Raw genomic sequence first — 18734 nt, 5'->3', positions numbered from 1 at the left:
AGTTAAAATTAAAAGATACTAAAGTGACTATTCGATAAATATAGATGGTTATCTGAAGTTTTTTGTATATAATTTAACGAAATATTAACGAAAAAGCTTCCGAAAAGATAAAAATGAAACCACAGGGGGGTAAATTGATACGTTTTAAACCACAGGGTAGCAAAGTGAGAATGCACGAAACCACAGGGGGGGTTTTTGAAGTTTTTTCTTTTTTAATTAACGAAACCATAGAAATGGAAATACGTGTTTTTTTTTTGGGCGGGGTATTTTTTAAATATAATACTAATTTATTGTTATAAAATTTAAGTTATTATATAATGGCCAATTTGTATAAAAAATTCACTTATTTTAGACTTTTGCAAAACCGGGCCACCTTTTTTGTTTTTGCAGATTCGGTCCGTTTTTTCAGTAAACTGATCAAAATATCCTTTTTACTTTTTCTCTTTCCTTTTTGTTTCTCTCGTTTTTTTTTTTTTTTCTCGCCGGCAGAGCGGAGGCGGAAAGGGTCCGTCTCGCCTCTCACCCTCATTCTCTCGCCCTCGCCCTCGCTCTTGCCCTCGTCCACGCACCCCCTACCGTTCTCGCCTCCAACCCCGCCAAGGCCGCGCCGCGACTTTTTTTTTTTTTTGCTTTTTTCTTTTCTTTTCTTTTCTTCTCCGACTCTTCTCCACCGTCTCCGACGACGACGCCTCTTTCGTCCTTTCCCGCCCTTCTCATCTCTCCCTCTCCCTCATTCTCTGCCGCATCCGACGACGATGCATCTTCGCCGGTACCGACGTCGACACCGTGGAGATCACTGCGGCGCTACAGGCTTGGAGCGGGGGTCCTTAGCGGCGTTTTCGCCGGCACCGTGGCTGTTGGCAGAAAGGGTGACAAAAAAAAATTATAGAAAAAACAGAAAAAAAAAAATAAAGATAAAAAATTATATAAAAAGAAGGATGAATATGAAATTGCATCGTTAACTATAAAAAAAATTATAAGTTGCACTACTTAAGATGTAAACTGCAGCTTTAAGATGAAAACTGCACTCTTTAAACGAAAATTACACTCTTTGAGAGATATTTACACTGTTTCTCTTCTTATTACACTCTTTCAGATGTAAACTGCATCCATTAAGATGAAAGTTACACTCTTTAAACAAAAGTTGCACTGTTTCTCCTCTTGTTGTACCATTTCTTCTCTTGTTACACTATTTTTTATTTTAAACTGCACCCTTTTAAGAGATATTTATATTGTTTCTCCTCTTGTTGCACTGTTTCTATTCTTGTTGCACCATTTCTGTATAAACAAGAGGAAAAATAGTGTAACAACAGGAGAAACAGTGCAACAAGAGGAGAAACTGCACTGTTTTAAGATATATATATATACGGTTTCTCCTCTTGTTGCACCATTTTTATGTAAACAAGAGGAGAAATAGTGCAACAAGAGGAGAAACTGCACTGTTTTAAGAGATATATCTACTGTTTCTTCTCTTGTTGCACTGTTTCTCCTCTTATTGCACCATTTCTATGTAAACAATAGGAGAAATAGTGCAACAAGAGAAAAAACAATGCAATAAGAGGAGAAACTGCATCCTTTTAAGAGATATTTATATTGTTTCTCCTCTTGTTGCACTGTTTCTCCTCTTGTTGCACCATTTCTGTGTAAACAAAAGGAGAAACAGTGCAACAAAAGAAGAAACAGTATAAATATCACTTAAAAGGATGCAGTTTAAGATAAAAAATAGTATAATTTTCGTTCAAAGAGTATAATTTTTATCTTAAAGCAGCAGTTTACATCTTAAATAGTGCAACTTATAATTTTTTTTTTAATTAAAGATGCAATTTCATCTTCATCATTCTTTTTATATAATTTTTTATCTTTATTTTTTTTTTCTGTTTTTTCTATAATTTTTTTTGTCACCTTCTCTGCCGACAGCTACGGCGTCGGTGACGACGCCGCTAAGGATCTCCTGCTCCGAGGCTGTAGCGCCGCAGTGATTTCTACGGTGTCGACGTCGGCGCCGGCGAAGATAAATCGTCGTCGGAGGCGTATCTTCGCCGGCAGAAAATGGGGGAGAGGGAGAGATGAGAAGGGCAGGGAAGGGCGAGAGGCGTCGTCGTCGGAGACGGTGGAGAAGAGTCGGAGAAGAAAAGAAAAGAAAAAAGCAAAAAAAAAAAGTTGCGGTGCGGCCTTGGCGGGGTCGGAGGCAAGGAAGATGGGGGGTGCATGGACGAGGGCGAGAGCATGAGGGTGAGAGGCGAGACGGACCGTTTCCGCCTCCGCTCTGCCGGCGAGAAAAAAAAAAGAACGAGAGAAACGAAGAAGAGAGAGAAAGAGGAAAGAGAAAAAGTAATAAGGAGCGGACCGAATCTGCAAAAACGAAAAAGGTGGTCCGATTTTGCAAAAGTCCAAAATAAGTGGATATTTTATGCAAATTGGCCTTATATAATTAATTTTTCTATTATTATTTAAAGATAATTTTAATTTGTTATAAATAACATAATTCTCATTCATTATAAAAAAAGTAGAGTTTAGCTTTTACTATTTAATAAATTTTTTTAAAGAAGATTGAGTGCAGTGGAAGTCGAGTTAGGCACTTTAGAGGAGAAAGTCGAGAGGAGGTGAAGTGGTGGTCTAATATAACTTGAATTACATTATATTTTTGACTTACATCAAAACAAATAACGGAAGTGATGGAACTTGAATTCCATCACTCAATTTACACCAAAATAAATGGACCCTTATTTGTATTCAAATACTATTTTGAAAGTTTGAAAATAGAAGTTTTTAGTTTTGAAAAATAAGCTGATATAAATTGATATAAGTCTAAAACTACTATTCTGATCCTTTTGGAAGACAAACTTGTTTCAACTTGAGAACAAATTTAATTAAAATAAATATAATTTTAATTATTGTATTAGCTCTTTAATTAATCTAATATTTGACAAATTTAATTATTTTATTAATTAATTATCTAACTATTAATTATTTAATTATTTAATTTATTAAATTACTTATGATTCATTAAATTATTAATTAATAGTATACAATATTAATTATTTTATTAATTAATATTTAGTTTTATCTTGCAATATCATAAACAATTAGTTAATTAAATAAATTAAATTATTATTTAATTAATATTTTGTGACACTCTAATAGTCTCACGGATAGAAATGAAATTGTGTTTGCTATAATAAGAGATTATGGACACTAATAATAAATGGTTTAGACCCAACAAGTTATCATTGCTTGCGAATCGAATCGTTACATTTGGTATCAGAATCAATCACCAGCTAGAAGCATAGGATGAGTTTCGGCAAATAATAATTGGGCTTAAGTATTTTAGGCATGACAGTTACAAATTTCTTAACCAATTATCGGCAAATAATAATTGAGCTTAAGTATTTTAGGCATGGCCGTTACAAATTTTTTAACTAATTATCTAACTAAATCATTAATTGATCAAGATTATTTGCTGAAAATGATTGTAGGTATTAAGTTGAGCTATAAATGTACTAACTTTTTTTAACTAAAAAATAATTAAACTTATTAATTTTGATGAAACTATAATTAAATTTTAAAAAAATTATAGATTTTTTATACTAAAATTATTTAATTTTGAAAATTAAAATTATAAGAGTCTCAATCAGAAAAAAAAGAAGAAGAAGTATTGAGTGTGTATTCCAAATCAGATAAAGTTACCGAGGTCTTTATTCAATGTGTCCTTTAGAATGGCCATCTACGTAGGAAAAAAATTTAAGAAATGTTATTTGTATCCCAAAAGGTGTGTATATATTTTACACCTCCATCTTAAAATTTATAAAAATTTAAATATATTTTATAAATGTAAAAAAATTATTGATGATAATTTTTGAAGAAATAGATTGTAATATATACATTTTATTTTGAAATGTACCAATGGCATTACTTTAAAATAAAATAAAATAAAGAAAAAACTTCAAAAACTCCCCTTGTGGTTTTAATTTTTTTCACTTTAGTACCCTGTGGTTTAAAATGTATCAAGTTAGTACCCCGTGATTTCTCACTTTATCACTTTAGTATCCTGTGGTTTAAAGTGTATCAAGTTAGTACCCTATAATTTTGCACTTTATCACTTTAGTACCCTATGGTTTTAATTTTGTATCAAGTTAGTACCCTGTGATTTTTTAAACTATAGGGTACTAAAGTGATAAAGTGTGAAACCACGTGATACTAAAGTGATAAAGTGCAAAACCACAGGGTACTAACTTGATACACTTTAAACCACAGGATACTAAAGTGATAAAGTGAGAGACCATAGGGTACTAACTTGATATACTTTAAATCACATGGTACTAAAATAAAAAAATGTGAAACCACAGGAGGGTTTTTGAAGTTTTCCCTAAAATAAAATATAACAAATATATAAATCTAGACTACATTTTATTTTAGTCAGGTTATTAAGAAAAACAATTTTATATTGTAGCGTTACTAGCGTATGTTACTGTAAAATAAGTCATATTTATTTTGTTAGTGTTATATGTGATTTTTTTTTTTTGAGCCTTTTGATAAACTTAGACAACACTTGATTGTTTTTTTAAAAAATTTCACAAGCTCTTTTTTTCCAAAAAAATACAAATAATGCACAATATTTTTTAAAATTTCTCAAAACTAAAATAATTTCATATCTCTGTCAGAATAATTAATTATTTCATTTTTTTAAGGTTGCAATCAAGCCCCAAAATTTTTTAAAGTTTTATTTTTAAAATTAAAAGCAAACCGGTCAAATTTATTTATTTTTTAAATTTTAATCTTCTTTTACTTTTGTCTTTAAAAAAATGTTTCTTAGAAGTGAGCTCCTTATATGTGTTTTCCACTATTAGTTTTTTTACAAATTTTCTTTTCTGATTTTATTTCTAACTTTTATCTTTTTTTTTTTTACTTATTTTTTTTAATTGAAAAAAAATACTCGCTTGGAAGGGCTCCCTCATCCTAGGGTTTTAAACTTTCTTTAGGTTTTTAGGATTATTATTATTATTTTTTGACAAGATAAGAACCCAATATTATCACCCTTGGATGACGGAGTATAAGATCTACATTTTTTTTTTATATACAAATAGCATTGGTCATACTTGATTTAATTTTGTAAATAATATAATCTTAAGTATATAATAGTGAGTGGGTTAAAATATATTTTTATATTTCTATCAAAAAAAGAAAAATATATTCATATGTATTTGCGTACTTACTAGTCCATGGAATTACTTAACATGAGAGCTTTTGACTGTAAATTTGCTACATGATAAATCTAAACCGTCTGATGTACAGTAGGATGGTTCAAATTAATCCCATGCATTGTGAGATGCGCGACACGATGATCCTGTATGCAGAAATTTCTTAAGCATAAATTTGTAGAGAATCTGAACACGTTTATTAGGGTATATAGTGTATAATACATTACTAGTTTTGAATAGAAAAATAAATTTGTTTGCATGACAAATTCTCCACTATTATTGTTATTATTATTTTTTGACAAAAAGGTTGTGCCCTCACTATTTTATTTATTTATTTATTTTAGAAATGAACTTGGTTAAAAATATAAAGTAACTAGTCTTGTTACTATGCTAATCATTAAATTTTTAGCCATTAGGTATGGTTCCATTAGAACTATTGGAAGCTAGAAGTTGAAGTAAGGCAAATAGGCACCAATATTAATATAGCTACTTGAGCTTGACATTGAGATTTGAGCTTTTAATAAGCTTATTTAAGAATGCCAACTGCAATTAAAGATAATTTAAATAAAATAAAATCCGAATAAGTCAAAGTGACATAAGGTATCTTAAAAAATTAGGAAAAATATTAAAATACTATAGTCGTTGTTTGGAGTAGTCGTCAATTTTAAATTTCTATAAATACTAATTTTATATAATTTAATAGGTGTCAAAAATAATAATTTGTTATTCTAATTGATTAACTTATAATGCATCTGGCTGAGCAATAAATAATTCCTTATTTACAATAATTTTGGAAGCAAAATGAAAAAAATCCAAGCTTTTACTTTCTGTTGTCAAATAAATGTCTTTAATAAAAATCTGCAAGCAACATACTGCTCACTCCTGCGCTTTTTTTTATATACAAAATTCAATATAAATTTTTTTAAAAAAAAATGATAACAAAGGGGCCCTATACCTTTTCAGAGAACTATCGGAACGAGCAAAAAGTTAATCCCCAACCCAAAAACCAAGAAGAAGGCGACTAAACAAGCAGCAAAAATACTTGGTATGCACACTCCATATCACGCCAAATTGACATCGGTAGCAATGCGATTTAGAATACTAATAATCAATACAATCTCGATGATACATGCCAACCAGTAATTAAACTGAGATGCGCTCCACAATGCGATGTTAATGGTTATGCATTGCCTGCTGTACAAATCTAACTTGCTTAATAGAAATAACTCTAACAGAGAGATTACATGAACGGCTGTAAAAACACCACGACAAAATTACGGGAGCTCTAGTACCCCGCCAAGTAGTGGGTCTGGCTCCAGGACTAAGGACTCAAACCATGAGAGAGAGAAAGAGAGAAAGGGCGAGATCTACTCTTCTCATTGCAGGAGAAACAATAAAGGAAATGAAAAAAGAAAATGCTAATGTCTTTGTAAAGCGTCTGCCGAAGATAGCAATCTCGATATGAAAGGAGAGAGGGCCGAAAGGAGCGCCTTCGGACACTCCTCGTGCGGTAAATGCCCGCAGCCGGAAATTGCAACAACTCTCTGCCGAACAGCGAGCGATATGAAAAGCATTAATATAACTGATGGAGGAGACTTGATCATTTATTGATTCTACGTGAAAATTAGGTGAGAAAGCGCGAAAAAAATTCTTACAGAGTTCACGAGCTGGGAAGCCATGGCTTGGGCCGACTTGAGAGGCACGAGCACATCCTCAGCACCGGCTATAACCAGAACAGGAAGGTCCTCGATGGATTTTAGTAACGATGCTGCATTTTGCGCTGAGAGAACTGTTGCAAAGGACAGCCGTCCGATCTCGTGAAGCGCTTCATCCCAACCCTCTGCGAACAATGGTGCCTGAGTTCAAAATGAATCATTTTAATTAGCAAAAAAAAAAAATACTGCTTAAGTGATCTTCTCTTCTGCAGTTATTTTCAATTGCTAGAAGAGTAGTGTAATTACTTCCCTATTGGCATTTCCAATTTATCAAGGAAGTAATATATCCTTAAAGAAATAAGGTACTTTCTGGCACTGAGGTAAAGATTATGATGTTTAAGACCTTGACCTTGTAGAGGCTCAGAACCTCTGATGTGAACTTAGTGGGATCATGCCATGCACGACGGTTAATAACTTGAGTAATCTCAGTACGGAGCAGAGGGCGAACCATGTGCTTCTTCCCTAGCGGAGTATGCAGAAGTATCCGGGCAAAGGCAGGGACAACTTCTCTGGATAAGCTGACGCTTACTAGAACCACTCCCTTTACTTCCACCTAATAGAAGGATAATGTAGCAAAAAAGCCAAGCCATCAGAGGAAAACAACATATACTAATGTATAATTTTGTAAGAAATGAGTATGGGAAATGTTATGATATTTTAAACAGAAAAAAGCACATGTTAAACAACAGCATTACTGCAAGTTAATACAAGTACTAATAGCATTTATAAGCTACAATTTTATGCTTATCTAACAAAAAGAAAATTTAACTGCAGTTGTGATGTCAGTCACTTACTTTGCAATCTACAAAGGTCTGAATTTTCTCAGCTGCCTTCAGTGCAAGAAGGCCTCCATCATCATGACCAACAAAAACTACAGAAGAAAAGCCCATTTCCGAACAGAAAGCGATAAGAAGATCAACCTGCACATGTTTACAAAAGAAGAGCCATGGTCTTCAAAAGTTGCACACTTTGATCTAATAGCTGAAACAAAGTACGATGTATGAAATAAGCAAACAACTTGACTGAAACAATTAATCAAGTAGCATCAAACAGAGTGGGATATCATCTCTTGGCTCATTTGAACTTGTCTTTTCCAGAAACTACAGTACAGCTCTTCCTTTCCATTTCTTACTTCATCAAAGAAATTCAGGAATCACGTTTCCTCCTCATAGCTGAAGGAGAAGCTTGCCTGTTTCCTTTTTCATTCAACCAATGGAACAACCAGCTACTTGTAGACATCTGTTTTCCAATATATACTCAGAGACTAACCATAGCCTAGTGACCCCGTGCTTGCAATAGAAATCAGCATCTAGCTACCTAGATTATTTGAAAATGTCAGTTGATTTACTGAAATCTCGAATGCTGACTGCAAACTTTCCTTTTCGTTAGCATTAAAATCACCCTTCTTCTACATATACGATGCTGCTCCTTGGGCATGACATTATTGCTCTATTACCGACCGTTCCTAGCGCAAGTGGCAAAAGGGCTTGGTGGTTGGTACCCGAGACCCAAGTTCGAATCCTAGTTGATTCACATTTCCAGCTAAGTTTATTTTTAAATAAAATAAACGAAGCAGGTAGCATGCTACCTTTCTCTCTCTCTCAAAAAAAAAGAAGACATTATTGCTCTATTGGTTAAGAAGGCCTCTAACAAATCATTATTACCATAGTTAAGATACCTGCTTTTCCATATCAGCAGTGTTGATTTAGATACTACCTTGTATTTTATTTGTTGATATCATATTTTCATAATTGCACAAGTACAGGAGATATCTCCATATAGATTACTATAAGTTCTTGATCCATATGATTCCCATCTGCCAAATTTATACATGCCTATCTCGAAGTTTTTCCTTGGAACTGGGCTAATTGGTTGGCATGTGACAGGGCTATAGGTGGCATAAACCCAAGCCATTCGTAGGACAAATATCAACCAGCCATCCAATCACTTCAAGATGAGGATGACTAAACCTTAGTGAACCAAAGAAATAATGTTTTCAGTTCCTCTGTTAACCGAACCCAAACTTCGAGGCCTTTTCGAATGCTTTTTCTTTAGTCCTAGATTGGCCTCTTAGAACGCTTTAGTTTCTCTCTCCATCTATAATAGGTAAGTCATTCTCCACTTCCCCCAAAGCTTCATTGGAGTTCCACCACAGAAGCACTACAGAAAGAGCTTCAAACTACAATTGTTAATAATATGTAATACAAATGTTGATAATACATATGTTTTCATAATTTACTAATATACTTTAATGAGATAAATTAGTGAAGTTTATATTATAAAGCTTCTTCCATGGTGCTCCTCTAATGAGGATTCCAATATAGCTCAGGAAAGTAGAGGAATCATCTATTTACATATCAAAGAGAAGCTAAAACTTATTAAAAATCTAATTTAGAAAGAAACTTTAGGCATTCATTAACGATTTCGAAGTTTTGGTTTTTGACAAACGATGGAAATAACTTGAAAATTTTATCTCTCTAAAACTTGGTTCTCCAAGGTTTCGTCTCGTCTCAATCTTAAGTTGGCTAAGTGGTTAGTATTTGGAATTTTATAAAATACTCCAACAGCATGCAATTTGCGTTCACCCATATTGTGTTGATCTCTGGTATCCATCATTGCAAGACAACGGTACCCCCACCCCATCAGCCTTAGGGACCCTAAAACAGAGACGACCTTAAAGCTTTGTGTTGATCTCTGGTATCCATCATTGCAAGACAACGGTACCCCGACCCCATCAGCCTTAGGGACCCTAAAACAGAGACGACCTTAAAGCTTTGGATCTGAGGTTTGAGCCTATTATATACTTAGTTCAAACATATCTATCAGTCTTCCTAAATAATTACAAAAGATGTGATTTGTAAATGTTCTCATCATCATCATCATCATCATCATCATCAATATACACATACCATCTTTCTAGTCGTTCTATTCTTCCCAGTGTGGGAATACGAATTCTCGAGGGAGCTTCATAAGAGATGGATAATGGATCACATGCCTCTGCATGTGCCACCTCCATGTTATAGCTGTCCTATTCCAAAAACTAACCCACTTTAAATCTTTTCCCAAAGTCTGTATCCTCAAAAAACAAAAAAGTTAGGATTGAACAATATTATTTATCATGCAGCAACATGATGAATTGACAATTTTAATGCAATTGCAGCAACAATGTTTCAAAAGAAGACCACAAAATACAATTTCTGCAAATGGTTCCAGCTCCTTAGCACAAGCAAAGAAACTAGCAAAAACAGAAAAATATTCTATTTAACCTAGCTGAGATAGAGAACTACTGGAATGCTCGCATGCATATATAAGCCTGGTTTGGTACTGCTTCCATTTCTTTGTTTTCTGCAATCGAATGGACTGTCAAATGGCATATTATATGCAATATAAACACCTAGGGTTTTCATTAGGGACAAAAAAAATAGAAATAATACATGGCAACTTTTTCTACTTCTTACACTTTCTGAAAACGAATGGCCGTTCACATGTGTTCAGGGCTTGGAACAAGCAAACTACCAATAACAAAACTGAAGTCTGTCCACCAACATAATCAATCAAATAGACCTCAAGTATGAGCTGCCAAAATATTCAAACAAATAGACCTTAAGTTTGAAAAACCAAAAGCAGTGGAAGTGGGCAAGGAATGAGGCCATAGTGTATAAGTTTATCTCTGAGACAAACATGAATAAATGAAACTTATTATCTAATAAGGGTAATGGAATAACCTGTGATTCAAGCTTATATGGGTTTGGCAATTGCTTATCCTCCCAATCCTTTCTACGTGGTCGAGAAGTCAATCCCCATCCAGGTCGATCAAAAGCGGCAACTGTGCAGCCCACCTGCCTAGCAAGTACACTACTAACATGCCTCCATGCGAACACTCCTCCTCCAAACCCATGTACCAAGACAATAGCAAACTTCCCCTTTTCCTCTACCTCAACTCTGAAATTCACTGGTTTACTTGAACATTCATCACTACTGCCATCAAGACTCATTTGAGGAATTTCATTTGATAAAGAATTGGGGGAGGTTGCAGATTCTGCCAAAAGTGGAGCATATAAAGAGCTATTATGGTATTGGTTAGTAAAGCTCCTATTGATATGACTTTCAACTTTAAGCCTTCCCAAGGAAGTGCTTGATGGAGTTACACTATTGCAACTTTCACGTAGCGCTGAGGAGGCTAAGGAAAGAGAAAGCGGCGAATCAAAATAACTAATCTTATAATGTACTGTAAGCCCTTGGCACGCAATGAACAAGCTGTCACTGTCTGCAAGCATACTGATCGGAAGATCTCGATCATTACGAACTACGGCCTTTCTCCTTGTTTCACTATCACTCTTCGAGTAAAATTTTCCAGTGCAAGGTATGGAAGAACGAGAAACTTTGTGGTATCCAGAATAGACGTTCTTGCCAGCCAAAACCTGAGTTTAAATGTCACGAAATTAGAAATAATAGTAAACTTCAAATAAAACAGGTGCTGCAATTTACACAGAACAGAAACTGCACAAGATAACAGAGCATTGTTCTTAAAATAAACTATGAGGATGGGTTCATAATATTGTAGGAAAAGGAAACAAAAACTAAGTTTTAACTGAATGACAAGTTTAAAATGATAATGCAACAAGCTAGACACAACATCATAAGGTACAGAAGAACAACCCAAAAACTGCTTGTATGAAAAAAAAAAACATCAAGTGAACCGACATACAGCTTCAGGGTCTAGACGATGAAATAGAAGCCTCCTGCGAGCTCTGCAGCTTGTTCTGTACGCGACGACAACGTGACCAAGAGCGAAAACCAATGAAGAGAGGAAAAGAACGGGCATTCCCCATGATCTCTTCAAATGCAGCTTGTGGCTAGCCATAGATGGCGGAGCTCCAAGACCGACGTCAGATGGAGGCGTATAAACGCAAGCTTTGATTGCTAAAATGAGAACAGAAGCTAAGGAACATACTGTTGCAGATCCAAGATAAGGGCCATGAGAAAGCCCGGGACTATCACACATAGAATACACACCTGCAACCACAAGGGAAATTATAATTGAAATTTTGATTATCTTTCCCCATTATAACTACTTATAAAGGCGAGAGAAAAAAGAGGGAAAATGGTGCAAATAGTGAAATCTAGAAAATGGCATAAAAACACAAATATTTCAATCTATATAAGTTCTAAGACAAGTTATATGTTGATCAATGAACATGAAATGTGTAGGACATGTAAAAATAGAACGTTTCGCATAATAATCCCCAAACAAGTGTAATATTATATAAGTTCTACCAAAAGGGTCCCCTGTAATAATTTACACTATCCTCATCCAATAGAAGCAAATTTATACCCAAAAAAAAAAAAAAACCTCCTGGAGATTTCAGAAATCTAATCTCATGTTATTAGAAAAATATGGAAACAAAACTATAATCATTTGTTAGAGAAAAAAAAAAACATAATTCAAATGAGACTCAGCTCCAAAAGGTATTTTCGCATTCGTTCATAGAAAACAAAAAGTAATTTCCCGTAAAAGAACAATATAATCTTCCAATCATTTCGAAAAAGCTAACCTACAAAACAAAAGCACGGGGATAACCAACAAAATCGCTTGCACAACCTCAATACAAAACCATTACGAACACAAGCTCGTCGCCAAAACTTACATGTGATTATGAGGGATCGGAGGATGGAGACGAGGGGTACGTCCATTAACGAGCTCTTGAAGCCGTACCTCTCCACGTGGGCCCTCACGCCGTAGCACCTCGCGCACGCGAGCCTCGACGCGAGCACGAGCGACACCGCCACGTCCCCCACCGCCACGAGCACCGGCGCCGACGCGACGAGCAGCGACGCCGCCATCGTTAACATGAAGAGCGCCGTGCGGAGCCCTCTCCGGACCCTCTCCACCGCCCCCTTCCCCCCCGCGGCCATGGCCGGAGCTCGCTCTTCGCCCTACTTCGTTCGATTGATAGATCGCCACCGCCACGACCGCCACCGCGCCCTATTCCATGTCGCGGAGGATCCTATCGTCGCTTCGTCGGAGGCCGATCGGCGGCGCCACGGCTAGGGTTCGGAGAGGGCGCGAACCGCATCCGAGGCGGAGACGAAGAAGAAGAGGAACATCGGAGAGGCGGGGAGAGGAAGAGAAAAAAAGAGATGGCTCTTTAATGTACTTGCTACAAGTCGTTAATTATTTTTATTTAATTAAAATAATATTTTGAAATTTTCTGGGTTATTATTTATTTATAGCTAAAGCTAATAGTCGTGTAACCATGTTTAGCGCGAATTACAGGATAATTAGCGAAACGATCATTCGCTAAGAGTGTTCCTAAGTGTACCTCGAAGTATCCCCGATCCAAATTAGTGAATGCATTTTAGTCTGAATGAATTTACCAATTTGCCCTTGGTATATGGATGAGGGTACATTTACGGCGCCCCTAGGCGATGTCAAGCGTTTTTTTTAACTAGTGAAATAAAAGCAGCGCAGATCCAAACTACATCTGTCGCGCGCCTGGCGCGGTAGTGAAATGACGACAGTGCCCTCGGGGGCCCAGTCCCCAAACGGTCGGCGAGGGAATGGTTCGATCACGACGAGGATGCATCTGCCACCGTCGGATCGAAGATCGACGTCTACGTGGCGGGGGGGGGTCTCCCCTTGCTGTGTCACCTACGAGATACAGTGGACCCACGACGTCTTGGGATTTTCAAAATCGGGATCCAGCGTTACACAGCGCATGCACCTGTGGGGCCCACCGATTGACAGCATGAATATACCCCTGTACATAAACTATAGGCTAAATTACAATTTTGATCATCTAATGTGCTTGATCTTGAAACTTAAATTTATCATAATTTTTAATTTATATTTAATAGATTATTATAATTACAATCTATTTTAATTAATTAAATATTTATTTTTTACTAATATAAAGATAATACAATATTTTAATTATTATCATATTATTAATCATGAAACTGCTACATCATTTTAATTTATATTAGCGATATATAATATTTAGCTAACTAAAATATGTTGCCGAACTAAAAATTGCAACAATTTATAAAGTTCAAGTTAAAAATTACAACAAATTGTATTTGAGAACCAAAAGTGTAATTTAGCCTAAAATATAGAAAAATGCTACTTATATATTTTTTCTATATAAAGTATGCATCTTACACCTCTTTATTCTATATTTAAAAAATCCTTTGATTTTTTAGTATCTAAAAAAAAACAAGACAAACACTAATTCTTTGCCCTTAGATCAAGAGGTGTAAGATGTATATCTTTTTTGGGTGTACAAATAACAGTGCTTTAAATCACAACGGTGGACCATTCTAAAATAGCCTATTCAACTTTTATTTTCTTAATTGTTATTCTCTAAACTTTTTTAATTAAATAGTTTTTGTTAACTAACTTTAAATTTTTTATAAAATTTATTAATAAGTTTATTAAATTTAATTACTTTTATTATTTTATTGTAAATAAAACTAAATTAATTAATAACTTGTAACTAATAAAATTATGAAAGTCAATAAAATTTTTAATTTAACTAGATATAAAAAACTTAAATAAAAATAATATAGCTAAGGAAGTCTCAATAAAAAAAAAAAAACAAAAAAATTTGAAAGGACTATTTCGGAATAGCCTATAATTGAGAGGATCTCGAAACATTTTTAAGTAAGAAATTGAAACTTTGTAAAAATTTAATAAAAAGTGAAAAAGGGCTAATCTCGAAATATGAATGGTCCTGTACAATTTCACTTAATTAGAAGCTTCAAGGTTGGAACGTTACTTGGGCGTGACCTCATCGATCACGGCCGTTAATTGATGCGCATCACGGGAAATCCCAGCGGTTAGGTAAGGGATCACGGGGAGTGGCAATTTCGTAATTAAAGTCAAACTCCCAGGGTCTATACGGTAAATTCACACTTTGGCTCGGTTCCCCAGGGCGTGGTCGGTTGGGTCGTGGCGGGCGAATCACGGTCGGACCGGGAAACGAGGTGGGGCGGGTGGGGCCCACGAGGGAGCCCGGCGCGTGGCTCAGCGTACCACTTTACTCCAATAGCTGCGCGACACGTGGCAGAGGCGCCTCGTGGCGCCGAAGTTACAGTTACTGCTTATTAATTAAGGCGGCTAATTACATGTGGCCGCTTCGCCAATATTATTTTTCAACTAAATAGTAAAATATTTATTTGATTGTTTTAAAATAAATTCGCTAGCAATGTGTTTATTAAAAAAAATATGCATTATTTATAGTAAAATTTTTTTAATAAAAATAGTTTATTTGGATTTCCAAAAATCACATAAGTTTGGTTATAATATTGCTTTCGTAATTTTAGTCGAAAACTAAAAATTATATAATTATTTGTTTTTTTCCTGAATCCTTTTGGCTCAATAACGGTTGATGACTTTGAACAATAATTTTATAATTTTACTAAAAAATGGAGTTGCCTCGAGCTGCTTTGGTGGAAGAACCTTAGGCTATATTTGATTCTTTAGCACCAAAAAGACTCTTAAAAGATTTAGCATATATACTCTTCAAATTGCATGCATTTGTGTGTGCACATCACAAAAATGACATTTAGATATGCTACCCGCTTCGTTTATTTCATTTAAAAATAAACTTAGCTGGAAATGTGAATCAACTAGAACATTTAGATATGTATTCTTATATATATATATCAACTGAAATATTAGGAATTTGCTTGAGGCGACAACCACGAGCAGAGCTGCATTGAACATACTTATAAATATAAGATACTTCTCTAGATTCAGACTGAAATTACAATTTTTGAAGAGTATATATGCAAAAATGTATGCAATATTGCTGAATTGATTTTGCACATTTATGTTTTAAATTAAATGACGTATTTAGACGTTTGTTGGTAAAATTTTGGAATAAATATATATTAATTATAATTGGAGCATTATGACGAAACATGCACCATGTGCTTTTTTTTTTTNCTAAAAAATGGAGTTGCCTCGAGCTGCTTTGGTGCAAGAACCTTAGGCTATCTTTGATTCTTTAGCACCAAAAAGGCTCTAAAAAGATTTAGCATATATACTCTTCAAATTGCATGCATTTGTGTGTGCACATCACAAAAATGACATTTAGATATGCTACCCGTTTCGTTTATTTCATTTAGAAATAAACTTAGCTGGAAATGTGAATCAACTAGGACATTTAGATATGTATTCTTATATATATATATCAACTGAAATATTAGAAATTTGCTTGAGGCGACAACCACGAGCAGAGCAGCATTGAACATACTTGTAAATATTCAGACTCAAATTACAATTTTTGAAGAGTATATATACAAAAATGTATGCAATATTGCTGAATTGATTTTGCACATTTATGTTTTAAATTAAATGACGTATTTAGACGTTAGTTGGTAAAATTTTGGAATAAATATATATTAATTATAATTGGAGCATTATGACGAAACATGCACCATGTGCTTTTTTTTTTTGGATTACAATGTGCACAAGCTAATTTTCTTTTTTTTTAGGTGTAATAGTTGGATCTTAGGCAATGCAAACTAGAAATCTTAATTTTATTTGAGCATGTCACTAAATAATTGCAATATATTGATCTATTATTAGTACGTGGTGATCGCAAAAACAACTCTTAAATAATTTGTTTTTCTTTNATATCAATTTTAATGACTTTTATTTAAATAGATTTAACTACTAAATTATTTTTATGTAATTTTTGTTTAATTAATAATTAGACTTATAAAACTATATAAAAATATTAAAAAAATAAAATTTATTATAAAAATAATTTTATATCCGCAGCATCGAGCGGGTAATTCACTAGTTAATGTTAAAGTTCTTACATAATTAGCCATTCTATTTATCTGTCATCCACTTTCAGATTAAGCAAAATTAAATCATAATGAATAGTTCATTTGATAATAAATAATATAGATAAATAAAAAATTTGATTGATTAATTATTATAAATTCAGACAATTATAAATGCGCTGAAAATTCACAAATTTTTTTTCCACAAGTTCAGAGAAATAACTCCGCAAATTATGCCTAATGCAGCATATACACATCAAATACCCAAGCTTTTGAAAATTTGTCCCATGCGGTTAAGCTAATTAATTTTTTTTCTCCCATGATCGATGATTACTCTAGAAAAAAAAAAAAAAACATTAGACCAAGTTGAATGCAAATAATTCTATGTTTTTGTTGCTTATATTTTGGTTTCAATCATCGTATATAGGTATGGAATTGTTTTGGTCGTTCTTAATAACTTTTTTATTTGTTAATTTCCTTGAAGATACAAGCTATCGATCTTGTAATTGCATGCCAAATTACTTACTTTTCGTGATCTTTCTTAATATATAGTGGAGAATAAATCCCCTTCCACTTGTGTGTGTGTGTGTGTGTGTGTGTGTGTGTGTGTGTGTGTGTGTGTGTGCAAGGATATAGTTAAATAGAGAGAGAGAGAAAAAAAAAAATCCTTTTCCACTTGAAAAGAAAATGAGGAGGACAAAAAAAGCAAAGGAATCTATTTAACAAGTGTTACACACTTCAAAAAAGGAGATAAAAAGGTTAATTCGTTTTAGACTAAGGGAGTGGTTTTGGTTGGAGTAAGCTTTATTTGGAATAAGGTATTTGATCATTGTTATTGATCAGTCCCAGCTTTTTCTTTGTAGATAAAAAAAAAAATTTAGATTGAGTTTTCCAAAAAAAAAAACCCAAAAAAGAAAGAAAGAAAAAGTACTCATGCCTCTTTTGCCTACTTTGGTAGTGAGTACCAAGTCCTTTCTATACTTCTTAAATGCTAAATATACTAGCATAAAAATCCCATACATGACTAGAGAGTGAACATGACATGAACAAGACACAAAAATTCTAAAAGAAAACAAAAAAAAAATTATAACACAAATGTTGTCTATTCAATCCAATAATTCATAAGTACTTAAACACAATCTCACTCACAAAACGACTGTGCTTAACTTGCAAGAGAATGATTTTGAATTATTTTATATTCAGTACACTTTCTGTTTTTATTTTTGACATCGACTTGAACTAAACAAAAGAAAATTAAATGAAACTATAAGGATAGTAGAATTTAAACTTAATACACCACCTTTTGCAACGATACAATATGAAACAACTATTCGTTTTTAAATACTTGAACTACCGAAAACTAATTTTTTTTAATATCTTATGTTCAACAATTTTAAATTATTCTAACTAATTGCATTGCTATGTCACTTTTATATCAATGATTGGTCAATATTTAGACCAAAAAAAAATAGGTTGTGAAACTTGATTGTAACAATATAGAAAATTCAAGTAAAAAAATTAAAAATAATTAAAGTTTGAGGAATAAATAGTCATGCGTCTCAAAGTTTGAGAACAAAAGTGTAATTTATCCCAAAAAAATACTGTGGAAACAGTTGGAATCTTTCCTCTGCATGGTCAATCCAAAATCAAATTACAAGTGGGGAAACCACAAATTTGGACCTTTCATGTAGCTTTTTGTTTGTACTATCTCTATTCCGAATCTTATCAATAAAATTTGCACTCACAAGTAGCCAAATTGGTTGGGGAGGGGAGGAGAAAAAGGACAAGTTCTGTGGGGTTCAATCTCACTGTTAAGATCATTTATAGGCTAGGACTAATATATAATGAGGCCCAATTTGGGTTCACCAAATTCTCTTCTTGATCAGGAAAAGCTGGTTCTGCCATGTGGAAACAGGTCATACCTTGTAGGTATCCAACTATGAACTTGTCTATTTGGATCTGTTGCAGCTGTAGAGTAATATTTTATGATTTTTATTTTTTTTTAAATGAATTTACTATTTAT

At 33.9% G+C, this 18734-nt stretch overlaps 1 protein-coding gene across 2 annotated transcripts; it reads right to left on the bottom strand.

The window, feature by feature from the left end:
* Window positions 6260–13061, bottom strand: LOC109717780. 2 transcript variants are annotated; one of them, XM_020243681.1, is made up of 7 exons: window positions 12562–13061; window positions 11622–11929; window positions 10639–11334; window positions 7708–7833; window positions 7257–7466; window positions 6854–7054; window positions 6260–6742 (listed from the first exon to the last, which is right to left on the bottom strand). In XM_020243681.1, exons 1-7 carry the CDS (start codon window positions 12827–12829, stop codon window positions 6617–6619), a joined length of 1935 nt encoding a protein of 644 aa, XP_020099270.1. In that variant the 5' UTR covers window positions 12830–13061; the 3' UTR covers window positions 6260–6616. The 2 variants fall into 2 exon arrangements, with proteins under 2 accessions (XP_020099270.1, XP_020099271.1); XM_020243682.1 differs by having other exon boundaries at window positions 7263–7466; window positions 12562–13059.

Source organism: Ananas comosus, linkage group 11 (genome assembly GCF_001540865.1).
Source record: "Ananas comosus cultivar F153 linkage group 11, ASM154086v1, whole genome shotgun sequence".
In the NCBI taxonomy this organism is placed as follows: Eukaryota; Viridiplantae; Streptophyta; class Magnoliopsida; order Poales; family Bromeliaceae; genus Ananas; species Ananas comosus.
Note: the sequence above shows the minus strand (reverse complement) of the source record. Positions and strands in the feature narration are given on the sequence as shown.

Bases quoted from the DNA above. Each gene is read 5' to 3' on its own strand.
- LOC109717780 (XM_020243681.1), bottom strand. From the start codon at position 12,829: ATGGCCGCGGGGGGGAAGGGGGCGGTGGAGAGGGTCCGGAGAGGGCTC. The intron at 11,335-11,621 runs GTATGTCGGTTC...ATTTAAACTCAG, and splicing joins ATCGTCTAGACCCTGAAGCT to GTTTTGGCTGGCAAGAACGT. The intron at 7,055-7,256 runs GTCTTAAACATC...TTTTGAACTCAG, and splicing joins TGAGCCTCTACAAGGTCAAG to GCACCATTGTTCGCAGAGGG.